This window comes from Oryctolagus cuniculus, chromosome 18 (assembly GCF_051225735.1).
Source record: "Oryctolagus cuniculus isolate XC-2025 breed Fujian yellow rabbit chromosome 18, ASM5122573v1, whole genome shotgun sequence".
Taxonomy (NCBI): Eukaryota; Metazoa; Chordata; class Mammalia; order Lagomorpha; family Leporidae; genus Oryctolagus; species Oryctolagus cuniculus.
In genome coordinates this window covers 66,231,659-66,253,976 of record NC_142884.1, presented here as the reverse complement: position 1 = coordinate 66,253,976, position 22,318 = coordinate 66,231,659, and the positions used below count along the sequence as shown (strand labels likewise).

Here is a 22,318-nt window from a genome sequence, read left to right as displayed (position 1 = left end):
CATACAAGACCAAAACCTAAATTACAATTGACAGACTTTTTGGTATTCATGGGATATTTTAGACAATGGTCTTAATTTTTCTAGTGGAATAAAAATCTCCACAAACAAAAGGATAATGTGTTGACAGATCATCGTGCAAATCAGGTGGTGTTTTTGTAGTTTTTCACAGAAATAATTTGGAATAATAAACACATATACAGAATCCTTTCTAGACATACAAAATTTAGCCTCAGATTTAGAAAGAAAACATTGCCTACAATGGGGACACCTTTCCCACTCCCATGATTTCTGGAACACCAACTAGGCCTCCAGATCTGAAATGGTCTTTGATGAAAATGTTATACCACAGTTCTATCACAAAAGAAAGAAGACAAACTCTAAATATGAACTGATAGGAAAATTCTTCCTCTGTAGCTGGGGATAGGTCTCCTGCCGTCATATTCTAGGAACACTGTGCAAGTGGGACATGATGAACTGTGCCCAAATCACCAAGTTCAGAATATATGCTTGTAATCACATGTAAGTTCTTTAGATGGATTTGGATTTTTTTTTAAAGATTTACTTACTTATCTGAAAGGCAGAGTTACAGGAGGACAGGGAGAGACAGAAAAAATCTTCTATCTGCTGGTTCACTCCCCAGATAGCCGCAACAGCCAGGGCTGGATGAGACCAAAACCAGGAGCCTGGAGGTCTCCCATGTGGGTGGCAGGGGCTCAAGCATTTGGGTCATCCTCTGCTAATTTCCCAGGTGCATTAGCAGGAAGCTGGATTGGAAATGGAACAACTGGGACTCCAACTGGCACCCAAATCGGAGGCTAGGATTGCATGTGGCAGTTTAGCCTGCTATGCCTTGATCTGAATCTTTCTATAAAGAAAGATTATCGCCATCGTGTGACTGCGAAATTGTAGACTTAACTTCCCCACTTGGGGACTATCACCTTGTACTAGAAGAATTATAAAGAATCTGAATGTGTTAAGCCTTTGATAAAAAGTTTTACAATCCATAATCTTTGGGAAATGTAGATCACAAAAGAGTATTATCAATCTTTAATTGGCCAAACTCTCTGAGGAGATTGGTGTTCATTGGTGAAGAGTTTTAGCTTTATTTCTGATAGCCATCAGATCAGATTAGCTCATAGACTATTCATCTTAGGAAATACTAACTAGAAGAGCCATGTGATTACAAGTTTCCTCATTTTGAGTCAACTTTGCTTCACTTAGACACAACTAAATATTATCAACAACCAGCTTGTCTATAAATTCAAGAAGCTTTCCCTAAAAACCCACTCCCCAGTAACTGTCCTCTCTTTCAATGCATATCCTAAAAATACACCAATGAAAATGATGCTAATTTCTTATTAACACAGTCTTCCCTCTAGGTATTTAAAATAATTCTTCACTATTTCAGGTATACACATATATTGCTTTAAGTATCTTCTAAAAATAATCAATTATTTTGAGAGGAAGAGAAAAGAGAAGCAGAAAGACATAGAGATAGAGGCAGATAGAAAAATAGTCAGCTCCCAACTATCATTCCCCAAATGCTGCAACTGTCCCCAGCAGGGGCTAAAGTTGGAGGGCAGGGAATTCAATCCTGGCCTCTTGTCTGGGGGGCAGAGATCCAATAACTTGAGCTATCTATCACCACAGCCTCATAGGGTCTGTATTAGCAGGAGTCAGGCACTGGAGCGGGTATCAAACCCAGGCACGACGTGGAATGTGGATGTCTTAACCACCCGGCCAAATGCTCATTCCACTCTGAGTAACGTCTGACATGGCAATCTAGCTTCTATTCCCAACACTTAAAACTGGACCTCGAAATCACTAGTGACCTCTACTCAGCTTGGTTCACACTAACATGAGATTATTCATGTTAGAAGGAATCCCACTAAAAATTGAAATCTGTACTTTGAAGGCCCCCTTTCTGTGATATATTTATGGTCATTGACAGTCACTGGAAATCATACATACTTGAAAGCACAGAATTTTAAGGAAATCACTGGTTTCTTGGGGCTACACAACAGACATCAAAAATTGTTTATTGAAAAATGAAATTAAAAGAAGTTTATTTTGGTATAAAAATTTTTTAAATCCAGGCATACAAAGAGTCTTCAAAAATCTCAGGGAAAATGTCTATTATGAAAAATATTATGCATAGACTTCAAAAATTTTGCACCATAGTAAATATGCTTTATTTATTTAAATATGTATTTATTCATTTGAAAGGCAGAGTTAGAGAGAGAGAGAGAGAGAGAGAGAGAGGGAGGGAGGGAGGGAGGGAGGGAGGGAGGGAGGGAGAGAAATATCTTTCATCTGCTGGTTCACTCCCCAAATGGCCACCACAGCCTGGGCTGGGTTGGGCCGAAGTCAGAAACCAGGAACTCCATATGGGTCTCCCTCACAGGTGCAAGGACTCAAGGACTTGGGCTATCTTCTGCTGCTTTCCTAAGCACATTAGCAGGGAGCTGGATTGGAAGTAGAGCAACAGAGACTTAAGCCTAGCACATAGAAGGAATTCCGATATTGTAGGCAGTGATTTAACTTGCTGTGCCACAATGCAGGCCCCAATAAATATCCTTTAATTCAAATTTTCCAAGAAGGTTTTGAAGTCCACTTGTGTACTATATTCCAGTGAAATGCAGTACATTACGGGCCCTGATGTTCTTAAGTGTCTGAAGTCTAGATAAAAGAGTTTCAGAATTCTGGAAGCTCGATGATTGGCTTGCTGTTGGTCTATAACACTCACAGTAAAAATTTCAGAGCTGAACAACAGAGTGGATTCTGGACAATGAAGTAGGGTGAGATTTCTTGGCGTAACTGACTTGTGTTACCTGCTTGCCCTCCAGGGCAACAGGAGACAGGGCACCTCATCTGATGTCCCTGTGCTAGGCCCTGCATTCCAACACTCCAGAACACACGCTGCTCTCATGCACCAGGTGCCCGTGCCCCTCCCTGGTCCCAGTGTGAACTGCATTGGGGGTGTCTGCGTGGGTCTGCGGGTAGGCTAACATGCCTCACATGTGCTCAGCTACGGCTGCCTCCAGTCAGCATGCCTCTCTTAATTGGCTACCTGATGATTTTCAAGCTAAAGGTCACCTTCATTTTCCTTCAGAAGAGTCTATTGCTCAAATATTCCTTATGCATTTAAAAAAATCCCATCAGCCATTTATATATTCTATAGCAACAGCTATTTGACTTCATTTATGCATATTTTCCTACAGCATGTACGTTATGCAACATGATGTACACAAGGGTGGGTGCTTTGTATAAATAAATGTGGGCTGAATAAGCAAAGCCATAGAACCCTCAAATGTTAACTGACAAAGGCATTATGAGCAAGTTCTTTTTTCTAAGGAACTATTCTCCCCCAACACTGATGGGCCTAGTGAAAATGAAACGAAAGTAAAACTGGGCAGCGGGGCTGGCACTGTGGCTCATTTGGTAAATCCTCCACCTGCGGCACACCAGGTTCTAGTCCCGGTTGCTCCTCTTCCAGTCCAGCTCTCTACTGTGGCCCAGAAAGGCAGTGGAGGATGGCCCAAGTGCTTGGGCTCCTGTACCCGCGTGGGAGACCAAGAAGAAGCACCTGGCTCCTGGCTTTGGATCGGCGCAGCGCCAGCTGTAGCGGCCATTTGGGGGGTGAACCAACGGAAGGAAGACCTTTCTCTCTGTCTCTCTCTCTGTCTATAACTCTACCTGTCAAATTAAAAAAAAAAAAACTGGGTGGCAATGAAGCAACATGGAAAGGATTATGGACTATGGATTTACGCTAGCATTTATCAACATTTTTTATTTATTACTTCCTAGAAGAGAGCTAAATTAATTTTAAATCAAAGCATATTAGTTAATTTAATATGATGTAAAGTTGACTTAAATTTTCCAGATTAAGTAAAGGTATCAGATAAAGAATAAGATTCTGTTGGGTAGGATGGGACTTGGGAGGGTGACAAACCATTGTACATCTGTTTTTTTCACCAATCAAGAATGAATTTCGTCCCTTTGGGGGTAACAGCATCCCTGTTGACAGTCTTAATTTAGATACATCTCAACTGAAAAACTACTTCTGCCACTACGGTGTGAACTTAGAAAGTTATTTGAGTATTCCAAAGCTTACACTTCCATCTCTAAAATGGGGGTATTAGGTAGCACCTCCTTGCCACAGAATTACCAAAGTTTTAAATAAAGTTCTACATGTAATTCACTTAGTAGTAGCTGAAATACAAGAAATAACAAAAAAAAAAAAAAAAAGGACCTTCTACTGCTACTATTGTTATCATTTCTATTACCGGGGAAGTTTAGGCAGGAAGAAATGCCTCAGAGAAGTGACTGAATGAGAATTCAACACAGAAACATATAAAAGCCTTCAATATGGAGCAACAGAACTCCAGGATCAACCTACCATTGAGTTCACCTCAAACTGGAAAGCATCTCTAGGAAGCCAGATGGTCAAGTCAGAATCTGCACTTAAATATAGCACAGAGGGGCCGGCGCTGCTGCTTAGCTAATAGAGTCCTTGTGTGTGGCTTCAGCATCCCTTGTAGGCACCAGTTCAATTCCTGGATGCCACTTCCAGCACAGCTTGTTGCTAATGCATGGGGGAAAGCAGCAGAAGTTGGCCCAAGTCCTTGGGCCCCTGCACCCATGCAGGAGATCAGGAAGAAGCTCCTGGCTCCTGCTTTGGCCTGGCCTAGCCCCGGTCATGCTGGCCATTTGGGGAGTGAACCAGCACATGGACGATCTCTGTGATTCTCTCCCTGCCCCTGTGTGTGTGTGTGTGTGTGTGTAACTCTACCTTAAACAAACAAATACATACAGCGCAGAGGGCTCACGTAGAGCAGTGAAGCTCCCAGGCTCCCTGTTGTCTTACTGCTAGAAGAGGGGAGACAGCCTGAGAGCTGTTCGTGCCCAGGTCACAGATCACACTTTCAGATAACAATGAGAAAATGGCACCAAAATGCCACTGTTGCAGGAAAGAACAATTCTAAACCCTTCCAGCTAATTCCCTTAAGAAGGCTGAGAGAAATTCTTTGTAGATGTTCCTTCTTCCACACAGAGGGCAAAAGAATCCTATTCAATCATTTAAAATGGAAAACTACTCACCATAGGCAACGTCACCAAAGTGAAGTGCAGGCACATTGAAATGGAAGGTAGGCCCAATGACGCAGCCCCTGGAAGGCAAGTCGGGAGAGCAGAGAGAGAATCTAGTGAATTAGGTAACAGTTAGGAACTGGGGAGAGCGTAAGTACTAAAAACCAGAACTTGGCATTAAATCTATTACAGAATCCAGGATGTACGTTATGAGGCGGCGTTCTATCACAGGGGTTCTTATCACTTTCCAAGACTCAAACCACGGGCTTCAGCAATGATGCTGTGGTTAACCCATCTTTATTCCTACCAATAAAATGGGGAAAGGCTGAGCAGATACATCGCCAGACCAATGGCACAAAATGTCATTAATTTGCATGAGACATATGTCATGTAAAGTTATTAACTCATGAAAACATAAAAACTATAGGTCAGAGAAGCATCAAAGGTCAATGATATGAGTAATCCCTGATGATCCATGCTTTCCTAACACTTAAAAAAAAGAGATTTATTTATTCAAAAGGCAGAGTTACAGAGAGAGGAGGAGAGACAGAGACAGATCTTCCATCTACTGCTTCATGCCCGAAATAGTCACAGTTGCCCCAGGTCAAAGTCAGGAGCTTAGTACTTCCATCAAGGTCTCCCATGTATGTGGCAGGGGCCTAAGCACTTGGGCCTGCTTTCCCAGGCACATTAGCAGGGAGCTGGATTGGAAGTGGAGCAAACCAGTACCCAAAAGGGTTGCCGGCACTGCAGGCGGTGGCTTAGCCTGCTGCATCACAATGTCACCCCCCTCTTAAGACTCTTAATTCTGGCCGGCGCCACAGCTCACTAGGCTAATCCTCCACCTGCGGTGCTGGCACCCCGGGTTCTAGTCCTGGTCGGGGCGCCGGATTCTGTCCCAGTTGCTTCTCTTCCAGTCCAGCTCTCTGCTGTGGCCAGGGAGTGCAGTGGAGGATGGCCCAAGTGCTTGGGCCCTGCACCTGCATGGGAGACCAGGAGAGGGTACCTGGCTCCTGGCTTTGGATCAGCGCAGTGTGCCAGCCATAGCGGCTAACTGGGGGGTGAACCCATGGAAGACCTTTCTCTCTGTCTCTCTCTTCTGTCTATAACTCTACCTGTCAAAACAAACAAACAAACAAACACCCTCTTAATTCCATCCGTACCACCTGGCAGCTTCATTTGTCCTACCACCTGGCACTGTTCATACTGGCATCCAGCTGTAATCTTGGCCAGAACCTTCACCTCCAGTAGCCCATATCTCTTCCTCATGTATCAAAGAGAGGACTGGACTAGGAAACCTTGAGGGATCCTCACCTCTAAATGTTAATCTAGTTTATTCTCAGTGCAAGTCCTCATGATCTTGGAGAGATGCTCTCCCTAAAATAAGTAACAAGGGAATCCTGCAACTTCTAGCTTACTTCAGGTATGGAAGGTAGAATCCCAAACATGTCTATTGCCTAATCCTCAGAAGCTTTGACTATGTTAGGTTATGTGGCAAATGGGGATTAAGGCAGCAGGTGGAATTAAGTTCTCTAAATAATTCAGTTTAAAGTAGGGATATTATCCTGGTACACAGATGTAATCATAAGGGTCTTTTTTTTATTTTTTTATTTTTTATTTTTTGACAGGCAGAGTGGACAGTGAGAGAGAGAGACAGAGAGAAAGGTCTTCCTTTTGCCGTTGGTTCACCCTCCAGTGGCCGCCGCGGCTGGCGCGCTGTGGCCGGTGCACCACGCTGATCCGATGGCAGGAGCCAGGTGCTTCTCCTGGTCTCCCATGGGGTGCAGGGCCCAAGCACTTGGGCCATCCTCCACTGCACTCCCGGGCCACAGCAGAGAGCTGGCCTGGAAGAGGGGCAACCAGGACAGAATTCGGCATCCCGACTGGGACTAGAACCCGGTGTGCCAGCGCCGCAGGTGGAGGATTAGCCTAGTGAGCCACGGCACTGGCCTCATAAGGGTCTTTAAAGAAGTCCTTAGGCCCCTGCACCCACGTGGAAGACCCAGAAGAAGTTCCTGGTTCCTGGATTTGTCCCTTGCGGCCATCTGGGGAGCGAACCAGCATACGGAAGATCTCAGTCCTCTCTTTCTCTCTAACTCTTTCAAATGAATAAATGAATCTTTAAAGGAAAAACAGAACTGGGAGACACAAGAGGATGTCGCAGTGATGCAGTGTGAAAAGAACTGAACCAGCTACTGCCGGCTTTGAGGACAGAAAAGAACCATGAGCCACGGCCTTACGGGAAGCCTGAAAAACCTGAAAAAAGTTAGAGTTTATTCTTCCCAAGGTCTCCAGGAAGACAGCCTTGCCGGAACCTCGAGGTAAGTCCACTCAGACCCATGTGTTGTTTTAAGCTACTAAAATTTGTGGTACTAAACAGATACTGAACTAGATCTTAGCCAAAAGGCTGAAAATTAAAAAAAAAAAAAAAAGAAAGCATGATAGATATTTAACACCAATTAAAAAATAAAATTTGTATTAATCTATTACAAAAGAAACACATGTTTTTATTTTTATTTACCTTCAAAGTAATAATTATTTTTCTTCCTGATTCATGTATTTTATGATCTTTAGATCAGAGGTAAGAATTGAACAGTCCCCTTCTAGTGTCAGATGGTACAGACAGACACCAGGAAGCACACCGAGGGCAAATCTCCCTGCAGACGTGGTGAAGCAGGTGTGTCACGCCACACTGAGTGCACTGGACCTGAGTGATATTTCCGGCTGCTCCGGCTCTGACCATCTGGGACAAGAGATGGATGCAAGCCTGGGACAAGTGACCACAGCACAGACACTGAGTAGCAAGTTTCAAGTATTTAAAAAAGGGTTTTCTCAAGACATCTATTTCAATCTGATGATCCGAAGTGGTTTCAAGAAAAGTGTTTGGCGCTCAAAAAAGAAATTCGGATTCCGGTTGAGAACGAAGTCAAAGAAGCCTAAGGTTTTGTCCTTGACTGGGAAAAGCAGCTTTTTGGGGCCGAGGTAACAAGTGGATCAAAAGTGTCTGAAATTCGCAAACGGCCTAAGGAAAGCAGGAAAGAAGCTCATCATTCTGCACAAAGTAGTCATTCAAGCAGTGCAGACAGAACCAGATAGAAATCACATTGGTTCGAATGTGCAAATAACTGAGGGAACTGTGGCTGAATAATACCATCTGGGCTTAGATATGGTCACAATAGTTCTAACAGGGACTCTATTAGGACAGCCTGTGTGAAGATTGTGCCATGAATCAGTGCAGTGGCCTGTTACAATTATAATTTACAGACGAAAAGAATGACTGAATACCATATGCTAAGTGAGGCAAGTTGAATACAAAATATTTCAGTGCTATGGCTAAAACTTTATAACATGGCATATGCAAAGCTAAAAGGGAACAAAACGCTCATGGGTAATTTCAAAAAAACATACAATTTTATAGTGTCATTTATCCAATTGTTTAAAATACTGTGTCACAAAACATTGGAAAAGTAAAGATAAAAAATGAAAATATAATGTTTATTCTGATTATTTGAGGCAAGCTAGCCCAAATTATGGAATTCTGAGGAAAGAGTAGCTGGTAATAAGAGAGTAAGAAACACAATTCCAGAATCCACAATAGGAACTTTACGGACATTTCTTAGGCCATGAGGCTCAGGAGAGTATTTCTGACGAGGTCTACGTGAAGTCAGTGTTAAGGTATGGGGCCGGGAACAGATGGTGCAATATTATAGACAACATACACAGATTAGATGTGTGTCCTCACCCTTTACAAGGAGACATTGATTCATGAGATGTCTGCCAGGTTCTGATTGTGGTTTGAATTGCTGGGACAGTTTTGGACACAGCTCTAAAGGAAACGAAATGGATGAGGAAACCTAGGCAAGTCCAGTTCTCTTGGAAACTGGGGGCTGGTTTGGGGATAAAGCCCCCAGAAGCATTCTTTCTACAGTCAAGTTTCCTTTCCCTTTCAAAGAAATCAGAAACTACCCTCTCCTCCCACTGAAACAAAGCAACAACAACAACAACAACACTGCCCCAGTATGGGAATTTGGGCAAATGGGAAAGTCCCAAAGACAGAACAAGAGACATGACCTACACAGAGGACTGGAGTTTAACTAGCCCAAGTTCACCTGTGAGCAGAAACCTGGGAAATTCCTACATTCACAGGAGAGAACCCGTGTACACATTAACCTATCCAGACATTGCTAGTGATGTGCAATGACAGAGAGAGAGAGAGAGAGAGAGAGAGGGAGAGGGAGAGGGAGAGGGAGAGGGAGAGGGAGAGGGAGAGGGAGAGGGAGAGGGAGAGGGAGAGGAGAGGAGAGGTGAGGTGGAGGGAGAGAAAGAGAGAGAGAGTTTAAAAATTCACCCAGGAAATGACAGTATTATTTAATATTACGGGCTCCTGGAAATGTTTTAAAAATGATACTTTGATTAATATATTATTTGAATATCATAAAATTCATCAACTTAAGGTGTAAAAATCAATAGATTTTGTATTTTTAAATACCTAAACCATTGCTACAATCAATTTTAGAACATTTTGACTATTGCAAAAAGAAACCCTATGCCCTTTGACTGTTACTCTACATCCTGTACCTCCAGCTCTGAGCAACTACCAATAAACTTGTAATCTATATAGATTTGCCTATTCTGGACATGTCATGTAAACAGAATCATGTGATGTGTGGTCTTTCGTGAATGGCTTCTTTGACCTGTCGTGTTTGCAAAGTTCGTCCGCTGAGTCATGCTATCACGTTTACCAATGCTCCCCTCTTTTTTCATTCCATTTTATGGTCAAATAACCTTCCATGATATGAATATACAACATGCTGCTTATCTTTGACTATGAATAATGCTGTTATGAACATTCACATACAAGTTGTTGTGCAGATACATGTTTTCATTTTTCATGGATATAAATCTAGAAGAGGAACTTCTGGGTCATATGAGGTCCTATCAAGCTGTTTTTAAAAGTGGTTGCAATATCTTACATTCCCATCATCTGTTGTGAGCCAATTCCTCTACATTTCCACCAACACTTGTTTTTCATTTTTCAAAAATTATAGTCATCCAATAGGTGTGAGGAGCAACCTCATTGTGTATGATTGTGTGAGTGTGTGTTTTACTCTGGAAGAGTTCAAATATACTTATTTAAAAATTTTTATTAACATGTAATAATTGTACATATTTATGGGGTACTGTGTAATATTTCAACATATATATACAATGTGTACTGATCAAAGGGTAGCTAGCATTTCCATATTATCATTTCTTAGAACCTTTGAACTCCTTTCTTCTAGTTCTTGTTATTCATTAGATATATAAAATGCTACTGTGGACTCATCTCCCTGATGATTGATGATGTTGAGAGTCTTCATGTGAAATGAGCCATTTGTATATACAGAAACATCTGTGAGATACTTTGTCCAGTTTTAATTTATTTTTAAATTTATACTGAGAAGGAGAGAGAGAAAGAAAGAGTGAGCAACCACTCTCATCGCTGGTTCACTCCCCAGATGCCTACAACAGCTGGAGCTGGGCTGGGGCCAGGGCCAGAGCTAGAAGCCAAAAACTCAATCCAGGTTTCCCATAAGGATGGCACAGAGACAATTACTTGAACTATCACTGCTGCCTCCCAGGGTCCACACTGGCAGGAAGCTGGAGTCAAAGGCCAGAGTAAGAAATCAAACCCAGGTACTCCAATGTGGGATGTGGGTATCTGAACTACGAGGCTAAAGGTCTGCCCCACTCTGTCCCATCTGGGCTATTTGGCTTTTTATGATTGAATTGTAACTGTTCTTTAAATATACTACATAAAAGTTCATTATAAGATACATGAACTGCAAATTCTATCCTGTAAGTTGTATCTTCACTTTATTGTGCTTTGAGTCATATTTTTTATATTTTGTAGAGATTTATTTATTTATTTAAAAGTCAGAGTTACACAGAGAGAGGGGAGGGAGGAGAGAGAGAGAGAGAGAGAGGTAGGTTGGTCGGTCTTCCATCTGCTGGTTCATTCCCCAAATGGCCGCAATGGTCAGAGCTGGCCTGATCCAAAACCAGGAGCCAGGAGCTTCTTCTGGGTCTCTCATACAGGTGCAGGGGCCCAAGGACTTGGGCCATCTTCCACTGCTTTCCCAGACCATAGCAGAGAGCTGGATCGGAAGTGGAGCAGCCAGGTCTTGAACCAGCACCCATATGAGATGCTGGCGCTTCAGGCCAGGGCATTAACCTGCTGTGCCACAGCGTTGGCACCATTTTTTTTACATTTTAATAAAGGCTAATTTACTTTCCTTTGGTTGCTTGTGCTGAGGTTTCACAGCTGAGAAATCATTACCTAATCCAAGGTCCTCTTCATACTTTCGTGTTTTTTTTTTCTTAAACTATTTTATAGTTTCAGTGGTTACATTTGACCCATGTTGAGAAATTTCCTTCTATTTCTGCTTTATTGAGTTATTGTTTTTATTTCACCCTAACAGGGTATTAAATTTTGGCAAATGCTTTCTTCTGTATTAATTGAGATAATTATGTGGTTTTTAACCATTGACATGGGGGGCTGGTATTTTGATACCGGTTAAGCCACTGATTCCAACACTGGCATCCTACATTGGAGTGCAGATTCAAGTCTGTGCTTCTGACCCAGCTCCCTGCTAACATGCCTGAGAAAGCAGTGGATAATGGGACAAGCAACATAAACAAACACTATCTTTTTTTTTTTTTGACAGGGATATTAGACAGTGAGAGAGAGTTATAGACAGAGAGAAAGGTCTTCCTTCCATTGGTTCACTCCCCAAATGGTTGCTACTGCTGGCACGCTGCACTGATCCCAAGCCAGGAGCCAGGTACCCCCTCCTGGTCTCCCGTGCGGGTGCAGGGCCCAAGCACTTGGGCCATCCTCCACTGCCTTCCTGGGCCATAGCAGAGAGGTGGACTGGAAGAGGAGCAACTGGGACAGAATCCGGCGCCCCGACCGGGACTAGAAACTGGGGTGCTGGTGCCGCAGGCGGAGGATTAGCCAACTGAGCCACGACGCCGGCAATATTATCTTTTTTAAAAATAAAAATTGACACGCTGTACTTATGCATACTTATAGGGTACCATGTGGAGTTTTGATATATGTAGTTATTGAATGATGTTCAAATCATGTAGGCTTTGTCCTTTATTCTATTAATATGTTGTATTACATTGATTGATTTTCATGTTAAGCCAACATTGCATTCTTGGGATAAACTTCACCTGTTCATGGTATAGAATCCTTTTTGTAGGTCTCTGGATTTGGTTTGCTACTATGTTGTTGAGGATTTTTGTGCCTATATTCATAAAGGTTCTTGGTGATTTATGTCAAATGCCTGTAAGAACTGACCTTCACGGTTTTATCTCCCCATTTGTAGATGAAACCTGTATGCTGGATATTGTGGAGGATATGCGTGACTCTCAGCCACACTTTCTGATGCTGAGGAGTCAAGAGCTCGATTCAGAGGATTCCAGGATTAACCTGCTGGGGTTTGTGGAGGGCCCTCAAGGGACCAGATGATCTGTGGATGGGAGGCAAATGTTTCGTTTGCAAGTTTGCACCTTCTGCTTCTCCAGGTAATCACCTCTACTTGTCATGAGACATGAGCTTTGCTGCAGGTGGGGAGAGGGCTGAAGTTCATACAGCGTGAAAGCGTACATCCGGGCCGGCGCTGCGGCTCACTAGGCTAATCCTCTGCCTTGTGGTGCCGGCACCCCGGGTTCTAGTCCCGGTTGAGGGGCTGGATTCTGTCCTGGTTGCTCCTCTTCCAGCCCAGCTCTCTGCTATGGCCTGGGAGTGCAGTGGAGGATGGTCCAAGTGCTTGGGCCCTGCACCCCATGGGAGACCAGGAGGAAGCACCTGGCTCCTGATCGGTGCAGTGCACCGGATGTAGCGGCCATTTGGGGGGTGAACCAATGGAAAAAGGAAGACCTTTCTGTCTCTCTCTCACTGTCTGCCGAAAGAAAGGAAGGAAGGAAGGAAGGAAGGAAGGAAGGAAGGAAGGAAGGAAGGAAGGAAGGAAGGAAGGAAGGAAGGAAGGAAGAAAGGAAGAAAGAAAGAAAGAGAACATCTTCTCCTATAGCACACATACTTGAAGGACGTCAATCAAGGGCTGGAATAAATACAATACAACTTCTTGAAGAGTCAACGTTATTGGCCGGCACCGTGGCTCACTAGGCTAATCCTCTGCCTTGCGGCGCTGGCACACCGGGTTCTAGTCCCAGACGGGGCGCCAGATTCTGTCCTGGTTGCCCCTCTTCCAGGCCAGCTCTCTGCTGTGGCCAGGGAGTGCAGTGGAGGATGGCCCAAGTCCTTGGGTCCTGCACCCCATGGGAGACCAGGATAAGTACCTGGCTCCTGCCTTCAGATCAGTGCGGTGCGCCGGCCACTGAAGGGTGAACCAACAGAAGGAAGACCTTTCTCTCTGTCTCTCTCTCTCTCTCACTGTCCACTCTGCCTGTCAAAAAAAAAAAAAGTCAATGTTATTTAAGTATTTGAAGACTGATCCCATTTTTTCTGTTACAATAAACACAGATGAATTACGAAAAAAGAATGTAACCTTGTAAATATTTCAGGTAAATCTTGGGAGTTACAAAAAAGGATTACAATTGTGACGGGCTGCCTTGGCCTTGCCACAGGACTCTCTCCTTGGCTGTTAGGGGGAGATATGAGTTTGATTGGCTGCCATCAGCAAGTAACGCAGCCTGGGTCACTTAACAGAAATTTCTCCTATAGCTGTCAGGAGGCTTGGTGCTGGGAGGGCTGGTTTTTCTGGAGGGCCTCTCTCCTCAGTGACGAAACGGGCATCTTCTCTCTGTGTCTTCATGTGGTCTTTTTCCACATCTCTGTTTGTGTCATGATCTTCTCGCCTTATGAGGACACCGATCATACTGGATTTCAGGTCACTCAAATTGAATTCCCTATCTAAAGTCCTAATTCCAAGAACAGTCATATTCTGAGGTGGTGGGTGTTAGGACTTTGACATACGAGTTTTGAGGGGTACAGCTCAGCATGTAACAGAGGTACTTAGGTGGGTTTGAGAACAAGTGAAAACTAACTTTGAGCTGATCTTTAGATTCAGAATTTCCACTAGACATCATGGGATCAATACAGTTCCTGGCAGGTGCTGTAGCACAGTAGGTTAAAGCCCCGGTCTGCGGTGCCAGCTCGAGTCCAGTATGTTCCACTTCCATCCCAGCTATATGCTATGCCCTGGGAAAGCAGTAGAAGATGGCCCAAGTGCTTGGGCCTCTGGCACCCGCATGGGAGACCTGGAAGAAGCTTCTGGCCCCTGGATTCCAATCAGCCCAGCTCTGGCCGTTGCAATCATTTTGGGAGTGAACCAGCAGATGGAAGACCTTTCTCTCTCTCTGGCTCTACCTCTCTCTATAACTCTGTCTTTCAAATAAATAAAATAAATCTTTTAAAAAAATACATTTCCTTGGATCCTTCAGGCAGCCTGTATCTGTGTCTTTTACCCCCAGATTCCACGGGAGACCTCAGCTTGTGGACGGAATGAGGCCCTGGTAGCAGTCCCAGTAACAGACTTCCATGGTAATTAACAGCCTGTTGCTGTGAGAATCCAGGGCAATATGTTCTGAAGATGTGATCTTTCTATTCCAAAGGCATGGTCTTTCTAAGCACTAGGAATCAAAGTTGCATGTCTGCCCGACTGGTTGGTAATAAGGAGGTTCTTTTCAGAACCTGGGGACAAACTCTACTGTTAATGACTTTCAATTATCACAAGCAGCTGGAGAACCCATCAAAAGATTCCCAGCATAAAAACTGCAAGTGTCTAGCTTTGGCTGAATGACACCGTAAGTGGACTCTTTTCCAGTGCTTGGAAGCATTATACTTGAGATCTTTCAAAGATTTTCCTTAAAATAAAAATGAAAGATGAAGGTAGGGCAAGAGTGGTTAACAGCCAAAGCTCAGGCAAGAAGATGATTTTATTCAGGTTACTGCAGTAACTTATTTTCTATATATACCCTAAAAGAGACAAACTAAAAACAAGATGGTGGTTTAAGTCCTTATTTTATAAGGTTACAACTTCTATAGCATCTGTATTACAGACACAGAGTGCAAGTTACACATGTTTACTACAGGAATCTTGGTGGAAATTCAACACACCCCATTATGGTGATGAGTTCATATTAACAAAGACAGTTATGGACAACAAAGACATGAAGCAGACTTCAAGAAAGCAGTAGGAAGACCTTTTAGTTAATTTCTACACTGGTCATGAATGTATCTCACCTAATGGTCAGTTTCACAGGCTCAGGTGACCCATTGACGTTAACCAGGAAGTCTTCCTCGAAGTGCCCCAGGACGGCAGGGCTGAAGCAGATCTGGATAGCTTGGACTCCACTCGGTTCGATGATGCCTTCCTTGGGACTGAAAACAAAGCAGGCCCCTAAAGCTGAAGTTTGTGGGATCATGTTGAACAGGGCGTCAATGCTGCCTTTGTTGTACAGTATCGCCTACACCAGCAAAAGGCAAGAATGAAAATGTCAGTGGGGCACTGATCTATTTTCATATAAGCATGGGGCTGTATTGATTAACACCAGCACAGAGAAACTTACAGGAATTAGGACTAAGAACATCTTTCAGGGAGAAATGAATATAGTTTGATACCTTGAAAGTTTGACAATTAGACCTGAGCCAGAAGGTAATTTAATGTTTTTAGTCTCTTCTTTATTTTTTAAAAGATTTATTTATTTGAACGTCAGAGTTATACAGAGGGAAGGAGAGGCAGAGAGAGAGAGGTCTTCCATCCATTAGTTCACTTCTCAATTGGCCACAACAGCTGGAGCTGTGCCAATCCAAAGCCAGGAGTTCCTTCCAGGTCTCCCATGTGGGTGCAGGAGCCCAAGGACTTGGGCCATCTTCTGCTTTCCCAGGCCACAGCAGAGAACTGGATCGGAAGTGGAGCAGTCGGGACTTGGACCAGCACCCATATGGGATGCCAGCACTGCAGGCGGCAGCTTTATCTGCTATGCCACAGCGCTGGCCCTGTCTCTTTATAAAATTATGCTAGGGGTTGGCATTGTGGTATAACTGGTTAAGCTACCTCCTGCAATGCCAGCATCCCCTATGGTCACTGGTTCTTCTCTTGGCTGCCTCATGTCTGATCCAGCTCCCCACTAATGCTCTTGAAAAAGCAGAGGAAGATGGCTCAAGTACTTCGGGCCCTGCACCCACTTGGATACCCAGATGAAACGCTTGGCTCCTGGCCCTGGCCATCTGGGAAGTGAACCAGCAGAGAGATCTTTCTCTCTCTCTCTCTCTTTCTGTCTCTCCCTCTTTCTCTGTAACGTTGCCTTTAAAATAAATAAATAAATTTTTATAAAAAATAAAATGAAGTTAGCTATATGTACTATACTCTTGTTAAAAGGATGGATCATAGGGATGAACATTTTAATTAGCATTTACAACACTGTTTGGGACAACAGCATCCCATTCCAGAGTGCCTGGTTTGAATCCTAGCTCCTCTACTCCTGATTCCAGGTTCCTAATGTGCACCCTGGGAGACAGCAGGTGATGGCTCAAGTACTTGGGTACCTGACATCGACATGGGAATCCGGCATTGGGTTCCAGGCTCCTGGCTTCAGCCTTGCCAGTTCCTGGTTGTTGTGGGCATTTGGGGAGTGAACCAGCAGGGAGTTTCTCTCTCTCTCTCTCTCTCTCTTCCTCTCTTCCTCCCTCCCTCCCTCCCCATTTCAAGTAAAAACATAAAAATAAATGACCTTTTTAAAAACAGACTCTACTTATGAAGAGCTTAAATTACCTGATTTTGATACTCTCTATAAAGTAACTGGGTGGAAGTAGGTATTTCTTTTATTGTCCTTGTGAAACACCGGAATAAATGGGTCACGGTATCTTTTGGCTCCCTCCAGCGAGATATGGGTCTTCCCTCTCCCTTTGTGATCCTGGCTTGACCACGGGACTTGCTTTGGCCAACAGGATGCTAACAAACCGAATGGCTGAGAAGTGTGAAGGGTGCCTGAGCACTGGAGTTTACCCACGTTGGCTCCAGGGAGGCCCAAGGTGAGCAGGGGAAGCCCGGGCGTTAGACTCAGGGCATGAGTAATCACGTCAGCCCACAAGGTGGGAGAAAGTCCAAACATGCACAAAAAGCCTGAGGTTAAGTGAAAAATGAAAAGTTGAAGAAATAGAAAACAAGTCCGAATAGAGGGCCAAGAACTCTCCAAACTAAGGATTCCAGACAATCAGGATTCTCTTGTGGTGCTGTTGGGTCTCAACCTATCGGGGTATTTTCATCTTAAACTCCACTGGATAAATGATTGCTTTGAAATTCTTACTACAGAAAAGCTGTATTCCTCTAGTGCTCTGGAATCACGCTATTGCCCACATCTAATCACACCGGTTTTGTGTGTATGTGACGAGCTCCTCCACGGTGGGCTTCAGCCAGGCACTCTCACCCCTCCCCCCACCCCACCCCTGCACATTAACCTCATACTATAGACACATAGGTCTACCCCGGCCCTCACAGACACCGGCTCTATTCCCTGCCAATGTTGTCCTTATACCTAGAAGGGAGAACGTCACGTACCCTCAGTTTATACAGGAGCTTCTCTCAACTCACGCTTCAGGCACTGGAGGACACACATGATGGGGGACCTCAAAGAAACATCCAGGAGGTTGGCAGGAAAGTGTGAGCCATGCTAGGAACCTGCAAGCTAACTAAGGGAGGGGGATTCCCAGAGGAGGTCAAACACGCATAAAGGTCAGGGGAACAAGCCCTGAGAGAAGTTTATGGGTATTTAGTTTTTAATTAGAGGGCATCCCTGAACTTGACGAAGATAGTAATTCCAATGGGGTCTGATTGCAGAATCCAGGGGACAAATGCTTAGGAAAGGAGCAGGTGCAGAAAAAATAGTAGTTGACGGCTTTTGGGCTCCTAATTTTGAGAAGATTTGAGGAGAAAAGTGAGAATGGGAGTGGCAAGGGGGTGGGAAGGTATTCTGGAGAAAACTAGGTGTCATTTGTATTAAATGAGATGGGGCACACTCAGAGCCCAGCCTCAGGGAAGCTCCTTGTTATTGTCAACAGAGAAGGGGGTGAGGTGACCAAGGGAATGGGGTCTCTGTGAGCTCATGGGCTTGAACTGCCGCTCAAGAAGCAGGGAAGAGAGAATCAAGGGCACAGGTGTGATAGAAAGAGCCAGCTGCCTGTCCAGACAAGGACAACTATTTCTACCAAGAGAGATGGCCACAGCGCACCAGAGCACACACACACATAATTGTCACTTGCTATTTGATTAATCATTTAATATTTATTTTCCATCTCCCTCATTATTAGTGCCCTGGTGGCAGGGCTCATCACCCTTCATTCCTTTTAAAGAGGCCATTTAGAAAACTGATTATGGTCAGAGACTCTGGAATGAAATTGCCTGGGTTAAAATCCAGCTTTTCCATTGACTTATAGACCAGCTGTGTAAACACAATCAGCTTAGATTCTCTGGGCCCCAGTTTCCCAATCTGTAAAATCTGCTGCTATCATATGGAATATTTTACCCAGATTGGCTAGAAGGTGACAGTTCCCCCACTTTCAAAAATATGAATGTTGGGGCTGGCGCTGTGGTGTAGGAGCGGCTAAGCCTCTGCCGGCAGTGCTGGCATCTCATTAGGGCACCAGTACACGTCCTGGCTGCTTACCTTCCGATCCAGCTCTCTGCTGTGGCCTGGGAGGGCAATGGAGGATGACCCAAGTGCTTGGGCCCCTGCACCCACGTAGGAGACCTAGAAGAAGCTCCTGGCTCTTGGTTTCCGATAGACCCAGCTCTAGCATTGTGGCCATTTGGAGAGTGAACCAACAGACAGAAGACCTTTCTGTCTCTCCCTCTCTGTGTAACTTTACCCCTCAAATTAATAAATAAATAAAAATCTTTTTTTTTTTTTTTGCCAGGCAGAGTTAAACAATGAGAGAGAGTTATAGACAGTGAGAGAGAGACAAACACAGAGAGAAAGGTCTTCCTTCCATTGGTTCACCCCCCAAATGGCCGCTACGGCCGGCGCTCTGCACATCCGAAGCCAGGAGCCAGGTGCTTCCTCCTGGTCTCCCATGCGGGTGCAGGTCCCAAGCACTTGGGCCATTCTCCACTGCCTTCCCGGGCCACAGCAGAGAGCTGGCCTGGAAGAGGAGCAACCGGGACAGAATCCGGCACCCCGAATGGGACTAGAACCTGGCGTGCTGGTGCCACAGGTGGAGGATTAGCCTTTTGAGACATGGCACCAACCAATAAATAACAATCTTTTAAAAAATATGCATGTCATTCTTCTACCCCTGACAAAGGAGCACTCACTTAGGAATACAGAACCTAGCAAATCGTTTGGAACATGATTATGAGTCCTTTTGATTACTGGTAATACTCTTACCCTTGCAGTCCAACTCCTTGCAGAAGAGAACATTTATAATAGAACTTCACCTTCCATTTGTTTTCCTTCTTAATTACACTGGGGAATAGTGTGTACTCTTGGGGTTCTGGTTTATTCTTTATGGATCTGCTAAGCTCAGCTATGACTAAGGGCAATAGCTAGCTACTCAAATTTGTCTCAAGTAGGTACTGTAATAAATTGAAAGAGAGATGCAATGAGGCATCAGCATTTTAATACGCAGAGAGTGCAAAATATTCCCATAGAAGCACCTTACCATGTCCTTCTCTGCCATGGCACAGCTCTCAAAACTGTCCACTCTGATGCATCGCTCCATCAGCATTTCTTTAGCTAGCTGTGGTTTGCTCTACTATTAGCATCTGAGAGGGTAGGAAGTGGTCACCTAAAGGATGCTTCTGTGAAATCTGTAAGAAGTAGGGTGAGTGTTCAGTTTTGAATCCTGGATCCATTCCCCATTTCAGCTTCCTGCTAATGTGCAACCTGGGAGGCAGCAGGTGATGGCTCAAGTAGTTGGGTCCCTGTCAACCATGTGGGAGATCCAGATTGAGTTCTGGGATTTTGGCTTCGGCCTTGCCTATCTCAGCCGTTTGGGCATCTGTAGAGCGAACCAGCAGACAAAGAATTCCTGTCTTTCTCTCTGTGTTTGTTTCTTTGGCTTTGAAATTAAAAACAAAAATTATAAAAAAATTGTTAGGACACTCAAGGAAACCTGCATTTTGCATCAGAACTAAAATTGATTTTCTGAAGTGGCATCCATAAGACACAGTCTTTAATATGTGAGTGACATTCACACTGGATGAAATATAGCTAGGATAGCAATTTAATAAGAACCTTGTACCTCTTCTTTCTTTCCCTAAGTGTCCCTTCTTGCAAATGCAATCCAAGACAATGCCGAACACAGCTGTGCCACTTTGCATTGCACAACAAGCATGTAGCTGATTGCACGTTCCATTGGCTGACTATGACTGCAAGGCAGGCTGGGAAACATGGTCTAGTTGTAAGAGTAGAAGAGGGTTCAGGGAACAGCAAAGCTGACTGTGAGGAAAGTTAAGTACCTTGGCAAGGTTCAGAGTCTGCAAACGTAACTGATTTCTTTATTTAAATTGTGTGCCTCGGTATAGTCCTTCATCACGACATCAGCACTTCTGCCTCCCTTTCCCATCATCCTATGTGAGCCATAATTACCCCGGTGAAGGGGAGGATGAAGGGCACTGTCCTCACGCCAGTCTAGGCTGGGCTAAGAGCTGAGTTGGCTGTAGGCTGGATTTTCCCAAGGGCAAAGAGTAGGATGCTGAGCGCCTGAGGTCTGCGGTGGCCTTCTCTTGCCAGAACTGGATAGAAGGTCTCGTAACTAACACTCACAAGCTGTAACACCTTGCCAAGTTCCCTTCCTCTTCTCGCAGTCAGCTTTTCAGTTCTCTGAACCCAGTTCTTCTACTGTGCTCACAGCTAGACCACATTTCCCAGCATCCATTGCAGTCACAGTCAGCTAACAGCATAGTGTGCCACTGCCAGTGCCAATCCTCTCAAGATATCCTGTACATACCTCACTATTCTTTTTCTTTTTAAAAAATTTATTTATTTATTTGAAAGTCAGAGTTACACAGAGAGAAGGAGAGGCAGAGAGAGAGAGAGGTTTTCCATCCACTGGTTCACTCCCCAGTTGGCCACAATGGCCGGAGCTGTGCCATTCCAGAGCCAGGAGCCAGGAACTTCCTCCAGGTCTTCCCATGCAGGTGCAGAGGCCTGAGGACTTGGGCCATCTTCTACTGCTTTCCCAGGCCATAGCAGAGAGCTGGATCAGAAGTGGAGAAGCTGGGACTCAACTGTTGCCCATATAGGATGGCGGCACTGCAAGCGGTGGCTTTACCCACTACACCACAGGGCCAGTCCCTCCCTACTCTTTTTCTCTATGCCAATGTGACACAGCTGAGACTGCAATTTTGCAGGTTTCATGGTAGGAATGGCCAAGGAAAAAGGAAGGAGCCTTGGATCCAGATTCTCTGCTAGAGCACCCTCTGATTGAGAATCTTTGTTTTGGACTTGATGTAAGCAAGAGAAGAAACCTCTGTCATGCTTGAGAGAGATTTTATCTATTTGTTATATATTTAGTATAACCTTGCTTAATAAAACTCCTCTTAGCCTCAGCTTATAGAGCTATAAAACGAAAATAATAACTGTAATTACTTGTAGGGTTTTTGTGAGGACTAAGTGAGGGAGTATATGTCAAAGAACTAGCACTGTGCTCAACACATAGCAAGGGCAATGTCATTGATGATATTAACCTCTGCATACCTCATTCTTTCCATTTGGGAAGTAGGTACAACATAGCCTATTGCTCACAGCTTTGAAGAATTAGAAACCACACACACACACACACACACACACACACACACAGAGTGCACATACAATGAGGCACTGACGCCTATTCATCACTCATTAAATAATTACTTTTATTACCTCTATAAAATACAGACATGTATAATTTATGAACTTTTCTAAAACAAAGTCTCAATGGTTACAGTCTGATAGAATATAATAATGTGCCCTGGATACAAACTCAGTGATGAGGTGACCCTCAGGCAACTTATATCTTGAAGAACACATGAGTACATCTTGTAAAATTTCATTTTCCATTTAACTGAAAAAGAAGAAGTTGGGAGGACTCTTTCTGAAGCCAAGATGATTGGTTTTTTAAAACATGGACTGGAGACTAGTGCATTTGGGGAAAATTCTGAAGTGTGAAAACAGTTATCCTCATTAGGACATTCTAGAAAATGTAAAACGTTCTCTATCCCCTGATCTGTAGGATTTATGT

The 22,318-nt window shown here is 44.1% G+C and overlaps 1 protein-coding gene across 4 annotated transcripts in view; it reads right to left on the bottom strand.

Moving 5' to 3' along the window:
- The window catches only part of HYDIN (HYDIN axonemal central pair apparatus protein), a 409,263-nt gene that overhangs the window by 225,031 nt on the left and 161,914 nt on the right, over nucleotides 1-22,318 (bottom strand). For all 4 annotated transcript variants that reach the window (XM_051847253.3, XM_070062720.2, XM_051847256.3 and 1 more), the window contains 2 exons: nucleotides 15,341-15,564; nucleotides 5,101-5,168 (listed from right to left, as the gene is read on the bottom strand). In XM_051847253.3, coding sequence (XP_051703213.3) covers nucleotides 5,101-5,168; nucleotides 15,341-15,564 — 292 coding nt within the window. The remainder of the gene's footprint in view (nucleotides 1-5,100; nucleotides 5,169-15,340; nucleotides 15,565-22,318) is intronic.